The sequence below is a fragment of the Kogia breviceps genome, chromosome 8 (assembly GCF_026419965.1).
Source record: "Kogia breviceps isolate mKogBre1 chromosome 8, mKogBre1 haplotype 1, whole genome shotgun sequence".
Lineage (NCBI taxonomy): Eukaryota > Metazoa > Chordata > Mammalia > Artiodactyla > Physeteridae > Kogia > Kogia breviceps.
The window spans coordinates 17,464,378-17,483,058 of NC_081317.1; the positions used below are offsets into that span (position 1 = coordinate 17,464,378).

Sequence of the window (18,681 nt, forward strand, 5' to 3'; positions counted from 1 at the left end):
AACAAGACAATGTATGCAAGACAACAGTACCTCTGGCCTGGAATATGTGCATGTAAAATCATAGCTATTATTAATACTAATTTTACTGATTTTCTCAGCAATAAGACAGAATCCCATATGGGTCTCAATCCTTTACATTAAAAAAAATCTTTATTAGAGTATAATTGCTTTACATTTAATTTTTAAATTTTTTTTAATTTAATTTTTAAATTTTTGGCTGTGTTGGGTCTGCATTGTTGCACGCAGGCTTTCTCTAGTTGTGGTGAGCAGGGGCTACTCTTCGTTGCGGTGCGTGGGCTTTTCACTGTGGTCGCTCCTCTTGTTGCAGAACACAGGCTCTAGGCGTTTGGGCTTCAGTAGTTGTGGCTCGTGGACTCTAGAGTGCAGGCTCAGTAGTTGTGGCGCACGGGCTTAGTTGCTATACGGCATGTGGGATCTTCCCGGACCAGGGATCGAACCTGTGTCCCCTGCACTGGCAAGTGGGTTCCTAACCACTTCGCCACCGAGGAAGTCCCTCAGTCTTTATTTTTCTTTTATTTCTATTTTCATTTAATTTGATCTTTTGATGGGTAGGCTCATTAGTCCCTTTTCCTGTCCCTAGAAGCACAGCTACGGGGAAGGGGGAAGCTAATGGGAGAAGTACCTCACCCTGAACATGTTCTCCAAAAGCATTGCCTATCAACATGTTTAAAGGTGACCTTCTAACCTGAGGATTGTTAAGATTTCAGTGAATGTGAAGACTTGGAAGTGTGACAGCAAAACCCCTAAGAAAGTGGTCAGAGGGTGGCAGCTTCTTTTCTGATAGCACCAAAGCCTCCAGCTGAGCCATCCCAAGTTCATACCCTCCCTGATGTTTGAACCTGGCAATCTCTCACCAGCCCCAGGTGGCCTGGTTTGTCTTGTTGGCCTGCTTTGCTGCCTCAAGGTCCTGTCTAAGCAGGATCTGGGAGTCTTCATATCTCAAGCAGACTATTAGCATCTCAAAGGCCTCTCGCTCCCTAAATCCTGTCTAGGAATGATTCCTTCTGGGCATTTCCTCCTTGATCCCTAGTCTAAGAAGCTACTGGAGGCAGGGGGGAAGGAATTGAGGAGGAACTCATTTTGGAATCCTTCCTCAAGGGGATAAGTTTTGAGAAGAGTTTTTAAGAAAGAGGAGGAATGGGATCCCAGGGAAGAGAAAGCAGGCTTCTTATTAATGATGCTTCTGCACTTCATCAGACAGAAAAGAGGCTTTGAAGTCAAAGCCTGAATGCCTAATGGCCTTTGGCTGCAGTGCGTCACCTCTCAGAACCTCTGTTTCCTTGGTTGTAAAATATGGTTATAAAAATTGTAATAGTCCTAGTCCAAAGCACTGTTGTGAGGATTCAATGAGATTTACAGTGTCTTGTGTTTGGCAAAGAGTAGAAGCTCAGGAAATGTGAATTTCCTTTCTACCCTCTCCCCTTTTCAAGCACTTGTCCCACCACATCTTAAAAATGAAACGAGGTTGTTATAATGATACTAGTAATAGTAAGAACGGAAATCTCTGGAGAGGCACAGGCGTACATTATCTAAATTCTTACAGTAACTGTTATTATTGGTGATAATAGCCTTATTTTATGCATAAACAAGCACAGGTTCCAAGAGAGGAAGTAGCTTGTCCACGGTCACACCCAAAGCCTTAGCTAGCCCATAAGTCACATTTTGCATGAATTAGGAAATGGTGCTCCTCTGCTTGGATTCAACCCCGTGGGGACAGGCATGGCCAGTGGAGCTGAGACAGGATACAGCCCCGCACTCACCCCCTTGCCTTGTCACTGTCGTGCAGTACACAGCTCTCATAACGGTACACAGAAGCTCTGGTCAAATGCATGGTTTTGATCAAACTGAAGTTCAAACCCAGATCTGACCGACGTTCAGACCACATCCTTTCCAACGCTACCTGGGAGTTCATCTCTTCCTGTTTCCTTTAAGATCCTGCTCCATTGTTTATCTCTTCTCTCTGCCTTATCTCCGTCTCTCCCCTTTCCTTCTCTTATGGCTTTTCCTTCCTAGCTGATACACTCCATCAAATCTCTGCACTTAAGTACCGGTAGGATTGCAACAAATCATTATTCATAATATCACCCCCACCCCATACCTAGCTCCAAACCTGGCACTGGTAGGCCTTCTAAGTAATGCTTCTTCAGAACCCCTGTCATCATTACGCTAGGCTTCCTTGTATCATAGCTAAGCCTTTACTCTCCTTCTTGTTGCCCTCGGTGCCTAGCAAGTTGCTTTGCCCGCAGTAATCACGCTTTGGCATGAAAAGAACTAAGGTTTTTCCCAAGAGCAATTGTCTTAAGCGGGCACTAGAGGGCAGCAGCAGATCACACATGGCCTTTCGCTCACCTTCCGGTTACTGGCCACAGCCCACCTTGTCTCAAGAGGCAGGAGTAAATGATGCGCTGCAATGCTGACTGCTCCCTGAACAGCAAGAGCGATGTTAAGTCAGGGGGAGGCGGGGGCTGAGCATGCCTTACTCTGTGGGAAGAACCACTTTGGGGCCCACTGAGCTGCCCTGGGATTCTTCACTCTGACCCTTACTTTAGGGCAAATAATACAGCAGGGCCACATGGCTATTTTTGTGCGTTTAAAAAATTATTAAAATAATTCCAATTTGCAAACAAAAGACATCAGCCGCTACTGGGCTACTGGGCATTATCCAGGGGTCCCTCTCCCTGCCCCACAGAGAATATGACCTTCCCCAGAGATTGACCTGCTGTCACTTGAAACAAGTATCCTCTCGTAGGTTATACTCTGTCACTCGGAGCCTCAGTTCCCTCCTCTGTAAACGGAGACAACAATTTCTACTTTGTAGGATGATAGCAAGGATTCTACGAGATTATAGATGCTGCATCTCTCCTTTGATGCTCAGAGCAGTTCAATGGAGAATTAGTGTCCTCATTTTACAAATGAGAGAACTAAGATTAGAGAGGTGAGGTGACTTACCCAGAATTCAGAATCGGGTAGTCTGACTTAATAGCTTTGGACTTAAGCTTTCAATTCGACCCTTGTCCGCTATGTTCCACCAGGTAGGAAGCGGATAGTTTAAGGAGATTCCTGACAGTGTGGTTAAAGCACCAGCAGGTTACAAGGGAAACTTTACAGATTCAGACACGCACAAGAGTGAATAATGCTGAGCTGAAGGCCAAGCACTGGAACAAACGAACTCTGATGATGCTTCTGACACCCTAGAATTTATAAATTCTTCATTGAGTTCAGTTTCTCATTTATCCTCGAAATAATCCAAGATTTAGGTACTAGCATTGTTGACATTTTACAGATGAGAAAATGGAGCCTCAGAGAGGTTAAATGATGTGTCCAAGGCCATCCAGCTGGAAATGGAAAAGCTGGAATTTTAAACCCAAGGAAATCGCTGTCCTATAGCTTCCCTTCTGCAGTTTGGCATAGTACTTGTGTATTTAGGGAAGGAGCTGCAAATCAGGTTAGAACAGGAGATCAGTTGTCCTAGGATTCGGCAGTTTTGTAGACCTGTCCTCTTTTTAGAGTCTGCACTGTTGCTTCCCCTTCCATTCCTCAAACATGCACATAACACACACACACACACACACACACACACACACACACACACACACACACACACACACACACACACACACACACACACACTCGGACATACACCCCTTAATCAGAAAGCACTCAAGAATGCCCCACAGTTCCTGAGGGTGGGAGTTCACCTGCCTGAACTGTAGTTTGTTGGTTAATCTTAGCATGGCCCCAAGTAGGGGCAGGCTTGAGTACTGCAGACAGGGGGTCCAAAAAGCACAAAGTGCATAGCTCTGGGTCTGGGTCTTATGATTAGAATGAGAATTGCAGTTTTTAGATGGCAAGCCAGTCTAGGTTCAACAGAGCTGTCCCGTAATGGAACTGGAGGCCTAAAAAGGTAATGAGTTCTGTGTCATTAGAAGCATCCAAAAAGCCGTCGGAGGATCATTTAGTGGTGAATGAAACATTAGATGGAATTTCTGACCAGCTGACCTTTAAAGCGCCTTTTACCCATGAGCTCCCTTAGCCCGTGGAAAGGGGTGGGGAAACCTAGGGTTGTTTGGGGGGGGTGGCAGGAACGGGGAAGGCCCAAGTGTTTACAACAGGGATGATTTGTGCAGGAGTGAGAATTAGTATTGAAAATTTTTCGGTGAGAAATATGGACAATGAAAGGAGCAGTTGGACCAGGTGCAAAAAGCTAGACTAGTTATAAGCTCTGTGGTCTTGGGCAAATTGCTTTACCTCTCTGAGTTGTCATTTGTACATTAATAAAGTAAGGTTAAGACTGTCTGCCTTTGGGGCTATGGTGATAATATTGAGATAGTGGATTTGAAGTCTGATAAGGGTTACAGGAATAGAGGGGATTCAAGGAAAAAAAGAATCAGTACACGTTCATCTGTTTATTTATTCAGATAGTCACCCGCAAACTGTCTGCGTGACATCAGACATTGAACTCTGTGCTGGGGATGCAAGCGGTCATTGAAAATGGTCATAGTTCTTGCTCTTATGGAGCTCACGGTTTAGTTGGGGAGGCAGCTATTAATTTAACATTAAAATTTAAAATGTGATAGGCACTATAATTGGGCTTCCCTGGTGGCTTAGTGGTTGAGAGTCTGCCTGCCAATGCAGGGGACACAGGTTCGTGCCCCGGTCCGGGAAGATCCCACATGCCGCGGAGCGGCTGGGCCCGTGAACCATGGCCACTGAGACTGCGCGTCCGGAGCCTGTGCTCCGCAACAGGAGAGGCCACAACAGTGAGAGGCCTGCATACTGCAAAAAAAAAAAAAAAAAAAAAAGGAAAATGTGATAAGCACTATAATGATGATTATGTAAACAGTTCAGTCGATAGTACAAATTGAGAATGATCAAAATATAGTTTATGAATATATACATGTTCGAAAGGACATGTCATAGTTGGTTCCCACAGTTCTTTTAACATATTCCCTGGATAACCTTCCTCTGCTCCTAGATGAAAATCTTGGCAAGCCATGTCTGATCTATTATAACTTTTGTGGAACAGACAGTGCTATAGACATGTTAAATTGATAACACAGTTTCACATCAGGAATTAGGATGTCTAGTCCAAGATTTTAATCAAATCTCTAAATCTGACAAGTCAGATCTCCTCTCCCTCCCCAGTGGGGATGGTAGGAGGTGGGGCAAGGTTGGCCTTCGTTCTGTTTCTCTCCCTTGCTCTTCTTCCTCTCCCTCTACAGTCAAAGCAGGAGAGAGGAATGGTAAGGATTAGGAAGGTCGTACTTGCCCTGATACCCTCGTATCTGGCTCTGTGTTCTCGGGTCCTGGCAGGTTTTCAAAACCGACCCTCTCTCTTGGTGGGGTGGGGGGCGTTCTGTGGTTTTTCGGTGGTCCTTGTGGCCAGGGCCTTCTCCCAAGACCTGAGACGATGTAGCATCTCTGTGGCTGGCTACTGCTGATCTCCCTCCACCCTCTGTTTCTCTGGCTGCTCACCTTATGGGGACTCTCACCATGGGAAGCACTCAACCTCTGTGATAATTCCTCCTGGGTAAGACTCAAAACAGATCCAGCCCAGCTCTTTCTCTTATGTGACCCACATCTGGTCCGGGGGAAATTCTCAAGCATTTTTCCCACTGGCAACCTCTGGGATGTGGGGCTAATCCCTGTGCCGCCTCTTCCGCGCTGCTGCCATAGGCTACTAGAACTTCTACAGGTGAGGTATGACCCTAGTCCCCTATCTTCCCCGTTGCCGAGAAAACGTAGCAATTTCTCCAAGAGGCACTCTTTGGAGGCCCCTTATCACAAAACTTGGGATTAGAAGGTAACGTGCTCTACGTGACCCACCTGGGGTGCTGGGGACTCTGAACATTAGGTAATAGCTGTCTCCAAAGCAAATCTCTCCTATATCCTTCCCGTCTACTCTCTGACCTCATTTTATTTCCTTGTTCTGGCTGAGGTTTCTAGAGTTATGAAACTAGTCAGGATTCATCTCCTTTGTAAAGTCTGTGTATAAGGGCCTGGCTCTGGGATTTCAATTCTATTCTGTCTTGGTGTCTCAATAGAAATTTCAGTTTTAACATCTTGTTACAACAACAGCACAGCAATAATTAAGACAATCACAGCAACACCACCGATAACAACTAGTATCGATTGAGTGCTAAACCTTTGCCAGGCACCTTATTTAATCCCTACAAGTAGTCTTTCAGGATGGTACTATTATTTATAAAGGGCACGTTGATGATGCTGGAGTCTGACTGTCAGGCTGAGAAGTTCAGATTGCATAGCGCAGAAGTTCAGTCCTTGCCGATGCCATTTCAGCTGGCTACTTTCCCTTTGTTAAGGATATTTCTGTGGGTCCTTGAGTCAAGGCTTCAGAGCAATTGCTTTCCTCCAAGAGGAGACAGTAACTCCGCCTAAGAAATGATCCCATTTCAGCAATTCCTGGGAGGCCATTGCTTTAATAAAGGCCATTCTTTATGATATAAAAGTCTCACCCTCTTCCCCCCGCCCCCATCCTTAGCGTTTCTAATTTGAGCCCCTCTGGTCCCTGTGGAGCCTTTAAATGCTTCAAGTACAAGCCTATTGCCAAAGCAAGCCTGTCTGACTCGGGACGCAGCGCCCTGCACTGTTGCCGAATATTGAACAAACATTCACGCGGCTTTGGCTCTCCCAGAAGCCCTTAGTCTGATGCCTTTGTTTTGTTTTCTGGATGAGGGCAAGCGGTGCCATCACCTCCTGCCGAAAAGCCCTGGCTGCCCTCCCAACAAGGAGTTGTCACTTCAACTGAGGCTTTTTTTTTTTTTTTTTCTTTCTGGTGGCAACAAAATAATACCCAGCAGGAATTTGGGAGGAGAAAAAAGAGAGTTCAGTTGGCAGGTTCTCAAATGAATGGGTTGTAGTGTCATTGGAACTGAATTGGGCTTGAAACCAGACATGATCCTATTTTGGAAGCATTGTTCAGAGGGATGGGAAATGTGAACAGAGGATAAGTCTCTTCAAAAATGTTCTTTATCCTTGGCCTGTTAAAGACAGCCTGTTTTAACTAAACTCTCCCATCCCCTCAATGGCAACGGCCTATGTGAGAACCTAGAGGAGGTCAGAACAACTGGCAAATTGATCAGCTATTCATCTGTCAACCTTTCAACTGAGAGCTAATTTTACTCTGAGAAGAGCTTACCACTTGATTACAAGCCATCAATTAATTGTCAATCCTGAAATCACAAATCTTTGCTCTTAGACTCATCAGTGCTTTGATGAGATGGCACAGCGATCAGGGTATATAAATATACAGGTATTCAAATATATTATTGCACATCTTATTGAAAGCCTACTATGTTCCAGGTAATACGTAAAGTGGATGGGAATCGGCAGAACTAACGCTGTCTCTGCCCTCATGGATCTTATAGTCTGGAGACATTAACGGGTGATACATAGAACAGGCTGCTGTGAGGATCTTTAGTATGAAACCCTAATAGAGATTGGAGGCATGGGGATGGAGTTCAGGGAAGGCATTTCTGAGGACCTGGCCCTTGAACTAAGATCTGAAGGGTGCGTGGGAGTGAAAGCCAGGAGACGGCAGGGCCAGAGGGTGGGGTGGGGAAAGCGTTCTGTGCAGAGGGAAGATCACGTGCCAAGACTGAGAGAGAAAGGACAGGGTGTAGCCAAGAAACATGAAGGCCAGTGTAGCTGAAAGGAGGAGAATCGGGAAGAACAGGATGACAGGTCAGACGGGAGAGGCGGACAGGTGGTCTAGTTCGCATATTACCTATGTGCCACGGTAAGGATTTTGGTCTTCATCCTAAGAGCAGTGAAGTGCCATGGAAGAGTTTTAAGCAGGAGGAGAATATAGAGTTTGCCTTTTGAAAAGATGACTTTAGCCACAGAGTAAAGTTGGATCAGAAGCAATTAGCTTTTGCAATTGTAGTATCTACAGAGGAATAATTAATGGAATGGCTAATGGTCTTTGCTGCTGTAACTCTCCTCCAGATCATAACTTAGGTATGACACAATCTTTATGAAAAGGATCGTTGTTAATAAATGCATGGGACTTAGAGGTAAATCCCTTTTTCCATTTAAGTCTCAGGTTCCTCACTTGTTAAGCCGTGGGTTTGGACCAGATGATACCCAAGTGCCCTCCTTTTGCAAAACAAGCCCTTAAATTCAGCTTGAGTTCTATACTGCTACTATAATTCAGTTTTCAGCCTGGACTATGGGCTTTTAACCCCATTTTTTTGAACTGATAGATTGTTAAAAAAAAAAAAAAAAAAAAAGGATTTATTGGACAAAAGCAGACCAGCAAAGATCAATAGCTCGTTTTGTTTTTAAACAGATAGATCCTTAACCCAACGTCTATGAATGTCTGTTTGATCAAGGGAATTCTTACTCCCAGCACCATGTTACATATTTTTCCCAGTTAAATTATGGCAAGGTGCTATGAGGGATGGGGCATCTGTGTTCTAAAAAATGAGATAACAAGAGTAGTTTAGTTTAAGTGATGAATTGGTTAACAGACGGCTAGGGTCATGTGCTGAAAGGATCACTAACTCATCATGTGACCTTGGAAAGTCAGTTTCCTTCTTTGGGACACAGTTTCGTCTCATTTTAAATGGGAGGGTTTTACCAGATTAGACTTTTCAAAGGTATGCTTTTTCAATAGTTTTCAAAAGACATTTTATGGAGGAAAGGTGCCCCACTCTATCTTTTCTCCTTGGAGGTTAATAATCCAAGTGTAGTGATGGTCTATCGATTCCAAAGTTTTTCCTTTAACTAATCCATCATACTGCCACATTCCTGTGTAACCTCTCTCTGAAACTCAGTTTCCCCATCTATAGCAAGGGCTATAGAGCAGAGGTTTCCAAACCTTTTCTGTAAAGGGTCATATGGTAAATATTTTAGGCTTTGTGGGCCATAGAGTCTTTGTTGCAACTATGCAATTCTGGCATTTTAGCCATACACAATATATAAACAAATGAGGGACTGTGTTCCAATAAAACTTTATTGACAAAAACAGGCAGAGGGCTGGATTTGACCCACAGGCCATAGTTCAGTGAACTCTGGGTCACAGTGTGGGCTAACTGCTCCCTAATGTCCTCGCAGCTCTGACTTTCCCTGACCTTCTCCCCTGAAGAGTTATTCTCTCCCAAGTTGGAAGTCCCCCTTCTCCACAATTTATGCCTCTGGCCTGCACTTCCAAAAGTCCTCCTCATCATCTTCTTTTCACATGTCTGTATATAAGACTGTCTCTGTCTCCCCAGCTGCTGAGATGCCTTCTTCACAGCTTTGTTTTGTTTATCTTAGTAACTACTCTTCTTTAATCCCTCTGAAGGATTGGTTAGCTGGAATTTGCCTTGTCTTCTTCCCCCAGAGCCTTTGATCTTGTGCTCATAAGTATTTGCTGACAGCCAGACAGAAAAGGTGGAGCCCAGATCCCAAGCCCAAGGGCCCAGAGAGTAATGAATGAAGACTGCGTTTATTTGTATTTCTAATTGGCAAGCCTACTTCCAGATCAGCTGCATGTCATTGCAAGCCGAGAGCAAAAGCAGGAGACAACCTTCTTTCTCCCAGGCCTCGGTGCCCAGGGCCCCTGTTTTTCCACGGAGGCAGGAGCTTGCCCTGATTTCACCAGGCTTGGAAGAAACTGCCATCTGGACCAAGTTTTGTCCCTTAGTACAGGACCACCTTGTTTTGCCACTCAGACTGTACATTGCACAACTTTGAGGACACCATTTACATCATCCGTGATGTAAATGGAACCCTCTGAGTTGTACAAATCACTTTTTCAAGCTTTGAGCCCTCTCTTCTTATGAAATCTTACATCGAAGGCCAGTCTATAGAAGAGATACAAGTGGAACAACTCTATTTGAAGCTGAGATGCAGGTTCAGAGTCCTGCCTGCTCAGTCTCTCTCTCGCCTTCTTCAAGCAGCTGCTGAGATGTATGTTGGGATCCCTAGAAATTCCTCAGATGAATTTTGGAGCCTCTAGACTAGATCATAAATGTTGTTCTAACCATTCACAGTTATATAATCTCTCTCTCGATAAAGTCTCAAGTATATCCCTAGCACCATTCTAGGCACTGAATATTGGGGGGACAGGAGTGGGAGACATGGCCCCTGGTCTCCCTGAACTGATTTTATGGTTGGAGAGGTCAACAGAAAATGAGGTGAGAAAATGAGCTTAACAAGATAGGGTCTTACAAGCAGAAATACTTATCAGAGAAGAAGGGCTGGGGAAAGGAGGAAAGACTTCCTGAAGAGGGTCACATTGGAATGGAGCGCTGATGGGTGGTAAAGATTTGGAGAGGCAGAGGGGAAACGTAGGGCAGGGAGAGCAAAGGCACAGAGGTGTGAAATGCCACTTGCAGGGATAAAGAGGGACAGCACAGAATGGGGCGTGCATCATTCATGCACATGACAGCACACTGAGGAAAAGAAATTTGAATAAGGGAACAGATGAGCACGGAAAGAAAGGGGAAATAATGCCTTTTCCAGACAGGTCCATCTCCTATCTCATTTACCAGTCATAACTGTTTCAGTTGTTATCGTTAACCACACATTATAGAATTAATCACTATAGGCTCTTGGACATTCAAAGACTTTCCCAAGGCAGCAGAGCTATTATCCAGAAGAAATGAGATTTAAACTGAAATTGACTTGACTCCAAAGCTTGTGTCTCACCCATTACATGGAACTGCATGAAAAATATAGGACTGGAACAAGTTTTTTTTTTTAAAAAAAAGGTAGCATTTATACAAATTAACAGTAAACAAGGGGCTTCCCTGGTGGCGCAGTGGTTGAGAGTCCGCCTGCCGATGCAGGGGACGTGGGTTCGTGCCCCGGTCTGGGAGGATCCCAGATGCCGCGGAGCGGCTGGGCCCGTGAGCCATGGCCGCTGAGCCTGCGCATCCGGAGCCTGTGCTCCGCAACGGGAGAGGCCACGACGGTGAGAGGCCCGCGTACCGCAAAAACAAAAACAAAACCAAAAAAAACAGTAAACAAAAGAATTCCTTATTGGGAAAAATATGCTTGAATATTTACATCTTACAAAGGTCCTTGAAGAATCCTCTAGTCCAACCTACTGACTTTAAATATAAAGAAAGTGAGGCCCAGAGAAAGCAAAGGGTTATTTACTATAAATGGTATAACAAGACACCATTCTGGTCTCTGAGCCCTCAGGTCAGGGCTCTTTCCAAAGCATCATGAAGGAACCACTCTTGTCATCTTTTTTCCCTTTCCGGTGGACAACTACCTCCTCAGCGCATCATAACGGGTTCAAGAGTCCAGCCTTTCGAACAGTACTGAACAATACTGAACTTATATCTCTTTCTCCAGAGACCACGGAGTTGGGCAGCAAGAAGGAGCTCAAGTCCATACCCTTCATCACCTACCTCTCAGGCCTGCTGACGGCCCAGGTGCTGTCTGATGACCAGCTCATCTCCGGCGTGGAGATCCGCTGCGAGGAGAAAGGCCGCTGTCCGTCTACCTGCCACCTCTGCCGCCGGCCGGGCAAGGAGCAGCTGAGCCCCACGCCGGTGCTCCTGGAAATCAACCGTGTGGTACCACTGTACACTCTCATCCAGGACAACGGCACCAAAGAGGTGAGGTCCCCCTGACAGAGCCACTAAAGTCAAACCTAAGAACCGACCCTCCTGCCCTCCTGCCCTCCTGGGCCCTCTGTCCGTCAGCATTGTCATCATCGCCATCGGCAGCATGGTGAGGGCGAGCGTTTATTGATCCCTTACCGTGTCGTAAGCACGTAGATAACTTGGTAACACTAGCTGCTGTACCTGACACATTCTCAGATCTCAGTGGCTTAGTACAATTGAGGTTATTTCTTGTTGTGCAGAGTCCTAAATCGAAGTTTCTGATTGATGGGTGGCTTTACTGAGCAGTAGTTCAGGGTCCCAGCCTGCTGATGCTTCCACGGCTGCTGTGGAAGAAGAAAGAACACGGGAGGTTGCACACGAGAAGTTTAAACGGGCCACGCCTGAAAATGGCAAATTATCATTTCCGCTCCGGTTCTGCTCAGCTAGAATTCAGCCACTGGGCACACCTGTCTGCAAATGAAGACAGGGAAATGTATTCTATCTGTTTGCCCAGGAGAAGAAGGTATGGGTTTGGTGAAAACCTAGCAGCCTCTGCCTCTGTACTATACTTGGGTTATCTCATTTAATTTACCCTCCAGATCTATGTTTTACTTAGAAATATTGAGTTGATTCATATGGAACTTCTGACATTTGACCATTTTCTAGTTATAAAAATGGCAGTTCCGTATGGTTCAATCCTTTTCTCGTGCCCACTTTGCAAGTGAGGAAATGTAAGATGTTGAGCGATCTGCTCCAGAGCCTACATGCTTAGTCATGAAATTGTATCTCCTCGTTTTCCTCTTTCTATCTCTCTGACTTTCAATGATAGCATGTCAGGGCTTGAGAGGAGTGTCTGAATGATTTAGTTCACTGGTTTGCACACTTGTGTCCATGGAACGTTCTTTCGCAATGTAGTGTTCAGGAACCCCAATCCATAAAACCGGGAAGAGTGAGGCCACTCCTCAGTAAGGAGGAAGGCAGATAAGGCGTCTCTACCTGGTCCCCACTCTTCCCCCGGCAACAACTTCTGGGCAGCCCTGGGCCTCCAAAGAAGGTAATCTGGTAGACCGCTGACCACGTCCTGTAGGATGCTATAGATTACGTGCCCTTCCCAAAGCATCCTCCTGGGCTGAGTGAGTGCCAGTGCGTGGTGAGTGGTCAGGTAGGGTTTCGTAGAGGACAGATCAGGGATGAGGAGAGTATCATCAGGTCAAAGACCTGAGGCAGAAAAGAACATGGTCTGTACAAAGACCTATAGGAATTTCCCATGTCTTAAGACCAAGAGATGGAGGGAGAGCAGATAGGAGGCCAGAGGGGAGAGAAAGCACCTGATTGTTTAGGATACTTACTATAAGCTGGGTCCTGGAGTTTGGACACTATCTGGAGGGCAGTGACATGCTGAAGATACATGGTTAGCAGGAAGCTGATAGGATTAGATTTGTGTGGCAGAAAGAGCCCTCTGGAAACGACCCAAATGACCATCGATGGGAGAGCAGTTAAATAAGGTGTCGAATATGCATACAGTGGAACGCCGTACTACAGCCAAGGTGAATGAACTATAGTGACACTTAGTATGAGATGGATGAACATAATGTTAAACGAAGACAAGAAATCCCAAAGATATAGTTTATATAGCATGATACCCTTCCCTCTATTTTAAGTTAAAACAGACACACACACGTACACACACACACACACACACACATACACACATATCAAATACACTGCCTTTTGAAAATAAATACAGATGCAATAGATAGCTTAAAAAAGGAATCAAGGACATGATGAACGTAGGATTTAGGATGATGGTGATCTTGAGTCAAGCGAGGCAGGGTAATGGCACAAGCGAGCGTTAGTTACATGATGGTAGTCAGCTTTCTAGCTGACGTTCGGGTGCTGGATTTGTGGGGCTTTTTGAAAGTGCTAAAAGTAGCTAACCAGCTAACACTAACTGGATGAACACATACAGCCTAACCATTCATGGTGCAGCAATGAGCTTGAGTCACGAGCCGTGCATCTCAAATCATCTAACTCTGTGCATCAGAGGTCCCCAGACCAACAACAGAAAAGCCAAGAGAGCCAAATGTGTATACATCTCCAAACCTCTGGTTTCAGGGTCAGAGTCAACTGTGGAAACGTAAGAGTGGAAGCAGGGAGACCCCTGAGGAGGCTGTTGAAGCTTCCAGTAAATACCAATGGTCGTCTGACCAGTGCCATGTCAGTGCAGGCAAGAGCAGCACGTCGGTAGCTCTCCAGGGGTTGGTGAGAGAGGCTATGAATATCCCTATTTACGGCTCTTTCTGGGCCACACTCTCCTCATCTTTGAGGTGGTTCGATACTAGCTAAGTCACAGGACTTTTGTGTGTGTGTGTGTGTGTAATTTATTTTTAGTTTTTATTTTTGGCTGCGTTGGGTCTTCATTGCTGCATGGGCTTTCCCTAATTGTGGCGAGCAGGGGCTACTGTTCGTTGCGATGTGTGGGCTTCTCACTGCGGTGGCTTCTCTTGTTGTGGAGCTCGGGCTCTAAGCACATGGGCTTCAGTAGTTGTGGCTCGTGGGCTCTAAAGCACAGGCTCAGTAGTTGTGGCGCACGGGCTTAGTCGCTCTCTGGCATGTGGGATCTTTCTGAACCAGAGCTCGAACCCGTGTTCCCTGTACTGGCAGGCGGATACCTAACCACTGGGAAGCCCCAAGTCACAGGACTTCTCTGATGTGTTCTTGGCACGTGTGGTGGCAAGACGAGCGCTGGTTCCTTTCCTCTTTTCTTAGGAGTCAGGTTCCCCGTGTCCAGATGCTATGCCAGCTTCCCTCAACATCGTCAGTTCTGGAAATGGGTCTTCCTGAGGCTGATTCACGTTCTCTCAGATAGAGGAGCCCAGGAGTGTGAAAGCGGTCACTAGATGTCACTGTTCTCCTTACGTAGCATCTGCTGCTTTTGAAGCACGAGTCCTTCCTTCGTTAAGTCAGTATTTTTGAGCACCTACTATTTGCCTTGTATGGTGTCACGCCCCAGGAAGTGAAGAGTGGGACAAATGGCCACCCATGGGCATGGTCTTTATCTTCATGGAGTTTACAGGCTTGTGGAGAAGACAGATATTATTGAAACACTCCCACCAAATAAGTGAGAACAAACTGTGCTGAGTACCAAGAGAAGTCCAGGCCTTTGGGTTAAAATCGGTGACCGAGGGCTTTGTGGGATCAAGGAAGGCTTCTTTAGGGAAATGGCATTGGAATTAGTTCTTGGGGGTCGGGTGCCTAAAGTGAAAGTGGAGGACTGGATTTGGGGGAGAGGAGGAGCCTGAGAGCATTCCGGGTCGAAGGCCTAGCTCTTGCAGAGACCGGAAGGATGTGCAAACGTGGCCCATTTCCCTGAGGCCGGGGTGGGGAGCTCCGTGGGCAATGCCGAGGAGAGGCTGCGGCCAGGCTAGGCAGAGCTCTGCGGGCTCTGGTGGTGGTGAGTTTGGCCCCTGATAGTGGGGAGCATAGAGGCATTAGAGCAGGCAGGTAGGCGCTGTCTTCTCAGCTCCAAGCTCCTCTCCTCTAAGTTATGCCTGCAAAGGAACCTTAGAGCTGCTTGACTAGTTTCTTCTCTCCCTCCCCAACCCCCAAAGACAGGCCTGTTTAGACTTTCACAGCAGCCTAGGGGCTGCTGTGCATTAGGCCTTTTCAGAGGAGCCAGGCTGTGGTAGGAGTGGGTAGGACAGGCCCAGTGCAGGTCTGGAAATGATCCTGGAGGAGGGGAACGTGGCCCCTGAGAGAGGCTGGTGTGATGAGAAAGCAGCCACTTTCATCTTGGCCATCATCTGTTCCTCTGCCTCTTCCCCAAACCCCCATCACTTCTCCCAAGGCTTCTCCATCTCTCTGCGTTTCTTTGCAGTAAGAGGCAGGGGCCACATGGGTCAAATATAAAAGGGCCTTGGGGGCTTCCCTGGTGGCGCAGCGGTTGAGAGTCCGCCTGCCGACGCAGGGGATACGGGTTCGTGCCCCGGTCTGGGAAGATCCCACATGCCGCGGAGCGGCTGGGCCCGTGAGCCATGGCTGCTGAGCCTGCGCATCCGGAGCCTGAGCCTGTGCTCTGCAACGGGAGAGGCCACAACAGTGAGAGGCCCGCATACCACAAAAAAAAAAAAAGGGCCTTGGCCTGGACTCTGACACTGAGTCATAGCGAGGCTTGGGCAAGTCCTTTTTCCTCCCTGGGCCTCTTTTCCTACCTGAAAAAGCAGAGAGGTTGGGTGAGTTTCTTTCTGAGTTTCCTACAAGAGACTTTGTCAAAGTGGAATCAGATAGTGCAGGATCTATGCTCCCCTCAGGTTGAGTTGGGATCCTGCCTCAATCCCCTACTCCTGTGGAGTGTTGCTGGATGACCTCTCCAAACCTTAGTTTTTATGTCTATAAAATGGACTCTTGTGATCCCTACTTCACGGGGATCAGGTGATAATGAATGTATAGTACCTGGCATGTAGCATGTAATGGGCTTATGTTTCCTATGATAATGATAAAAATCACGTTTGTCTAAACTGATTCCTTCCTTTTTCTGTGCTTCCTTTGGTGTCTCCTCTTCTAGGTAGCACTCGATAACTTTGCAGATGCCCAGCGTGCTAGGGACATGACGTTCAGAGTAGGGTCTGCATTTAGTATGCAAGAGATTAACCTGAAAGGGCAGATCACAAATGGAAGGATTTCAGGAGCATTTTTCTCACTTTATAAATATTACTGGAACTTGTACTTTATAGGAAAGGATACCATAGGTGGAATTACACGAGCCAAAGGATTTCCTTCTGTAGACCTTCCAAAGCAGAATGGAACCATTCTTCTATGTGAGAACACCTGTCTCCTTGAGTTATTTGAGATGCTAAGTCAACTGCTGAGTCCCATTATATGGCATGGTCAGGAAGTATCAGAGGGGGTGTGTGACTTGCCTGAGGTTTGTGGGGCTGTTCAGGCCTCTGATTCTGCGCAAGGGCCAGGGTGTGCTCTTCATAGCCTCGGGGACCATTGGACACTAGCTTCTTTGGGGGTTGGGATATCCTTGGGTCCATCTCCTTGAATGCATGGGAAAGGATGATGCCTTCTGCCTCAGCTGGAAAGGAGCCTTTCATTACACTTTGTGCTGTGGTTCTGAGTAAGCAAAGCAGGAAAAAAGTCTTAATGATGGAGAATTTGATTAATGCATCAATCTTTTCCCTCCACCTGTTAAATGACCCTTACACAGCCCAAAGCCACAGAGCTTAGCTAAGCACAACTGGTGCTTAAATGTATAAGACTGTGTGTGGCTATTAACTTAGCTTTTGGGTGAATAAGAAGAGGCTCCAAATGCAGGAGAAAAAAGTGTGTCATGGTGAAGAGCCAGATTGAGCTGTATTTGAGTCCCGTCTCTCCCGTTGATCATCTGGGTGACCTTTCATTTTACTCATTTATAAAGTAGACATTACAGTATCTACCCGTATCCATTTTGGGGTTGGGAGTTTTCTTTGGAAGAACTGGGATACCTAGAATCTGTACCAGGTTCTGTCCTTGATTATTATATGGCATTGGGCGTGGATACTTCTACTGTGTTGGTCTGTTTCCTTATCTGTATGACAAAAAGTATGGGCTAACTTTATCCCACAGTCCCTTTTGACAGATCTAGGGTCAGATCTAGGTTCTGCCCTGAAAATAAGGGAAATATTTTGATGTTGGATGAGGCACCTTGTGACCTGCAATTTATTTTCCATCCAAAGGTGTTACCAATTTTACTCCTTAAGTTAATATTGGGAAGAGAAAGATTCGCATATCTTGTACTCCATACCCACGACACAGAATTTATGAGTAGAGATGGATATTCAAATCATACCCTCTGTATTTTACAAATAGTAAAAGTGAGACCTGGAGATAGGAACGACTTGCTCTAGGGCCCACAGCCAAGTCTGAATTAGAAGTAGTCAGCCATGGCTTCTGACCTTGGCAATGTCTTTTGTCTCTCAGACTCAGTATCCTCATCTGCGAAATGGTGGTAACTTTCCCCATAGGTCTCTCATGTAGAAAAATTAAGAAACCGTTTGCTGGTGTTTTGAAGACTATAAAATACTCTGTAGATCTGGATGCTTTTTTTTTTTTTTTTTTTTTTCTATTGCTCGAGTCCCCTGAATTCCAATAATGTGATTTTTTTTTTTTTTCTTTCCATGCTGCCCTAGGAAGAACCATGTGTAATTTTGGTCTTGTTGTGGTTTTCTAATATTCTAGCAGATCCTTTCCCTCTGCCAGAAAGATTTGTTTGCTCAATTTACACTTCTTGGCTCAAACTGAGAAGAGAATTCCAAATGACTGCTCTTTGAAAAGAAATTAACAGCCAAGATCATCCCCCCGCCCCATTACTGCCACCACAGCCATGCCCACCACTGTGATAACCACCATCATCACTGCTGCAGCAGCATCACCACCACAGCCTCTCCCTGGGTGTGTGTAGATACTGCGTGAGGAAAGATAATACAGAGGGAGACACGACACAGATTGTACCTTCAAGGACCTCACGGTCTAGGGGACGAGGCAGAAGAGCCACATAAGTAACTAATTGCTTACACATGCTACATTAATTCATGACTTATTTTCAAACGATACAATAGACATTCCAACAGTGTTGGAAAAGAGGGAGAGAGAAACTCTGGTCAAGGGGAGGTAAATCTGGGAAAGGTTCTTGCAGCAGGGAAGGTGGATGTGTACAGATGGTGGATGTAGCTCTGTTGATGATGAAGGTAATCCTCGGTGCCAGATGTACATTATATGCCAAAAACTGCCAAGGGGTTTCTGTACTTTATCTCATTCAGTCATCCAAGAACTTCTGAGGGGAATATTATTATCATCCCTATTTAACAGATGAGGAGACTGAGACTCAGAGAAGCTTGAACCCAAGTCTGTGAGCTTCTGAAACTAAGCTAGGCCTGAGTTGGAAAACTCTGGCCCACAGGTGACATCCAGCCCGCCATCTGTTTTTATAAATAAAGTTTGTGAAACACCGCCACACTCATCTGTCTGCAGTTGCCCCAGAAGACAGTAGGGCACGCGAAGCCAAAAATATTTACTGTAGTCCTCTGAAAAAAAAATGTGACCAACCTCGGTC

The 18,681-nt window shown here is 45.9% G+C and overlaps 1 protein-coding gene across 5 annotated transcripts in view; it reads left to right on the forward strand.

Moving 5' to 3' along the window:
• Window positions 1-18,681, forward strand: part of ASTN2 (astrotactin 2) — a 911,658-nt gene that overhangs the window by 711,759 nt on the left and 181,218 nt on the right. For all 5 annotated transcript variants that reach the window (XM_059071227.2, XM_067040875.1, XM_067040874.1 and 2 more), the window contains one exon: window positions 11,332-11,597. In XM_059071227.2, the coding sequence (XP_058927210.1) occupies window positions 11,332-11,597 (266 nt within the window). The remainder of the gene's footprint in view (window positions 1-11,331; window positions 11,598-18,681) is intronic.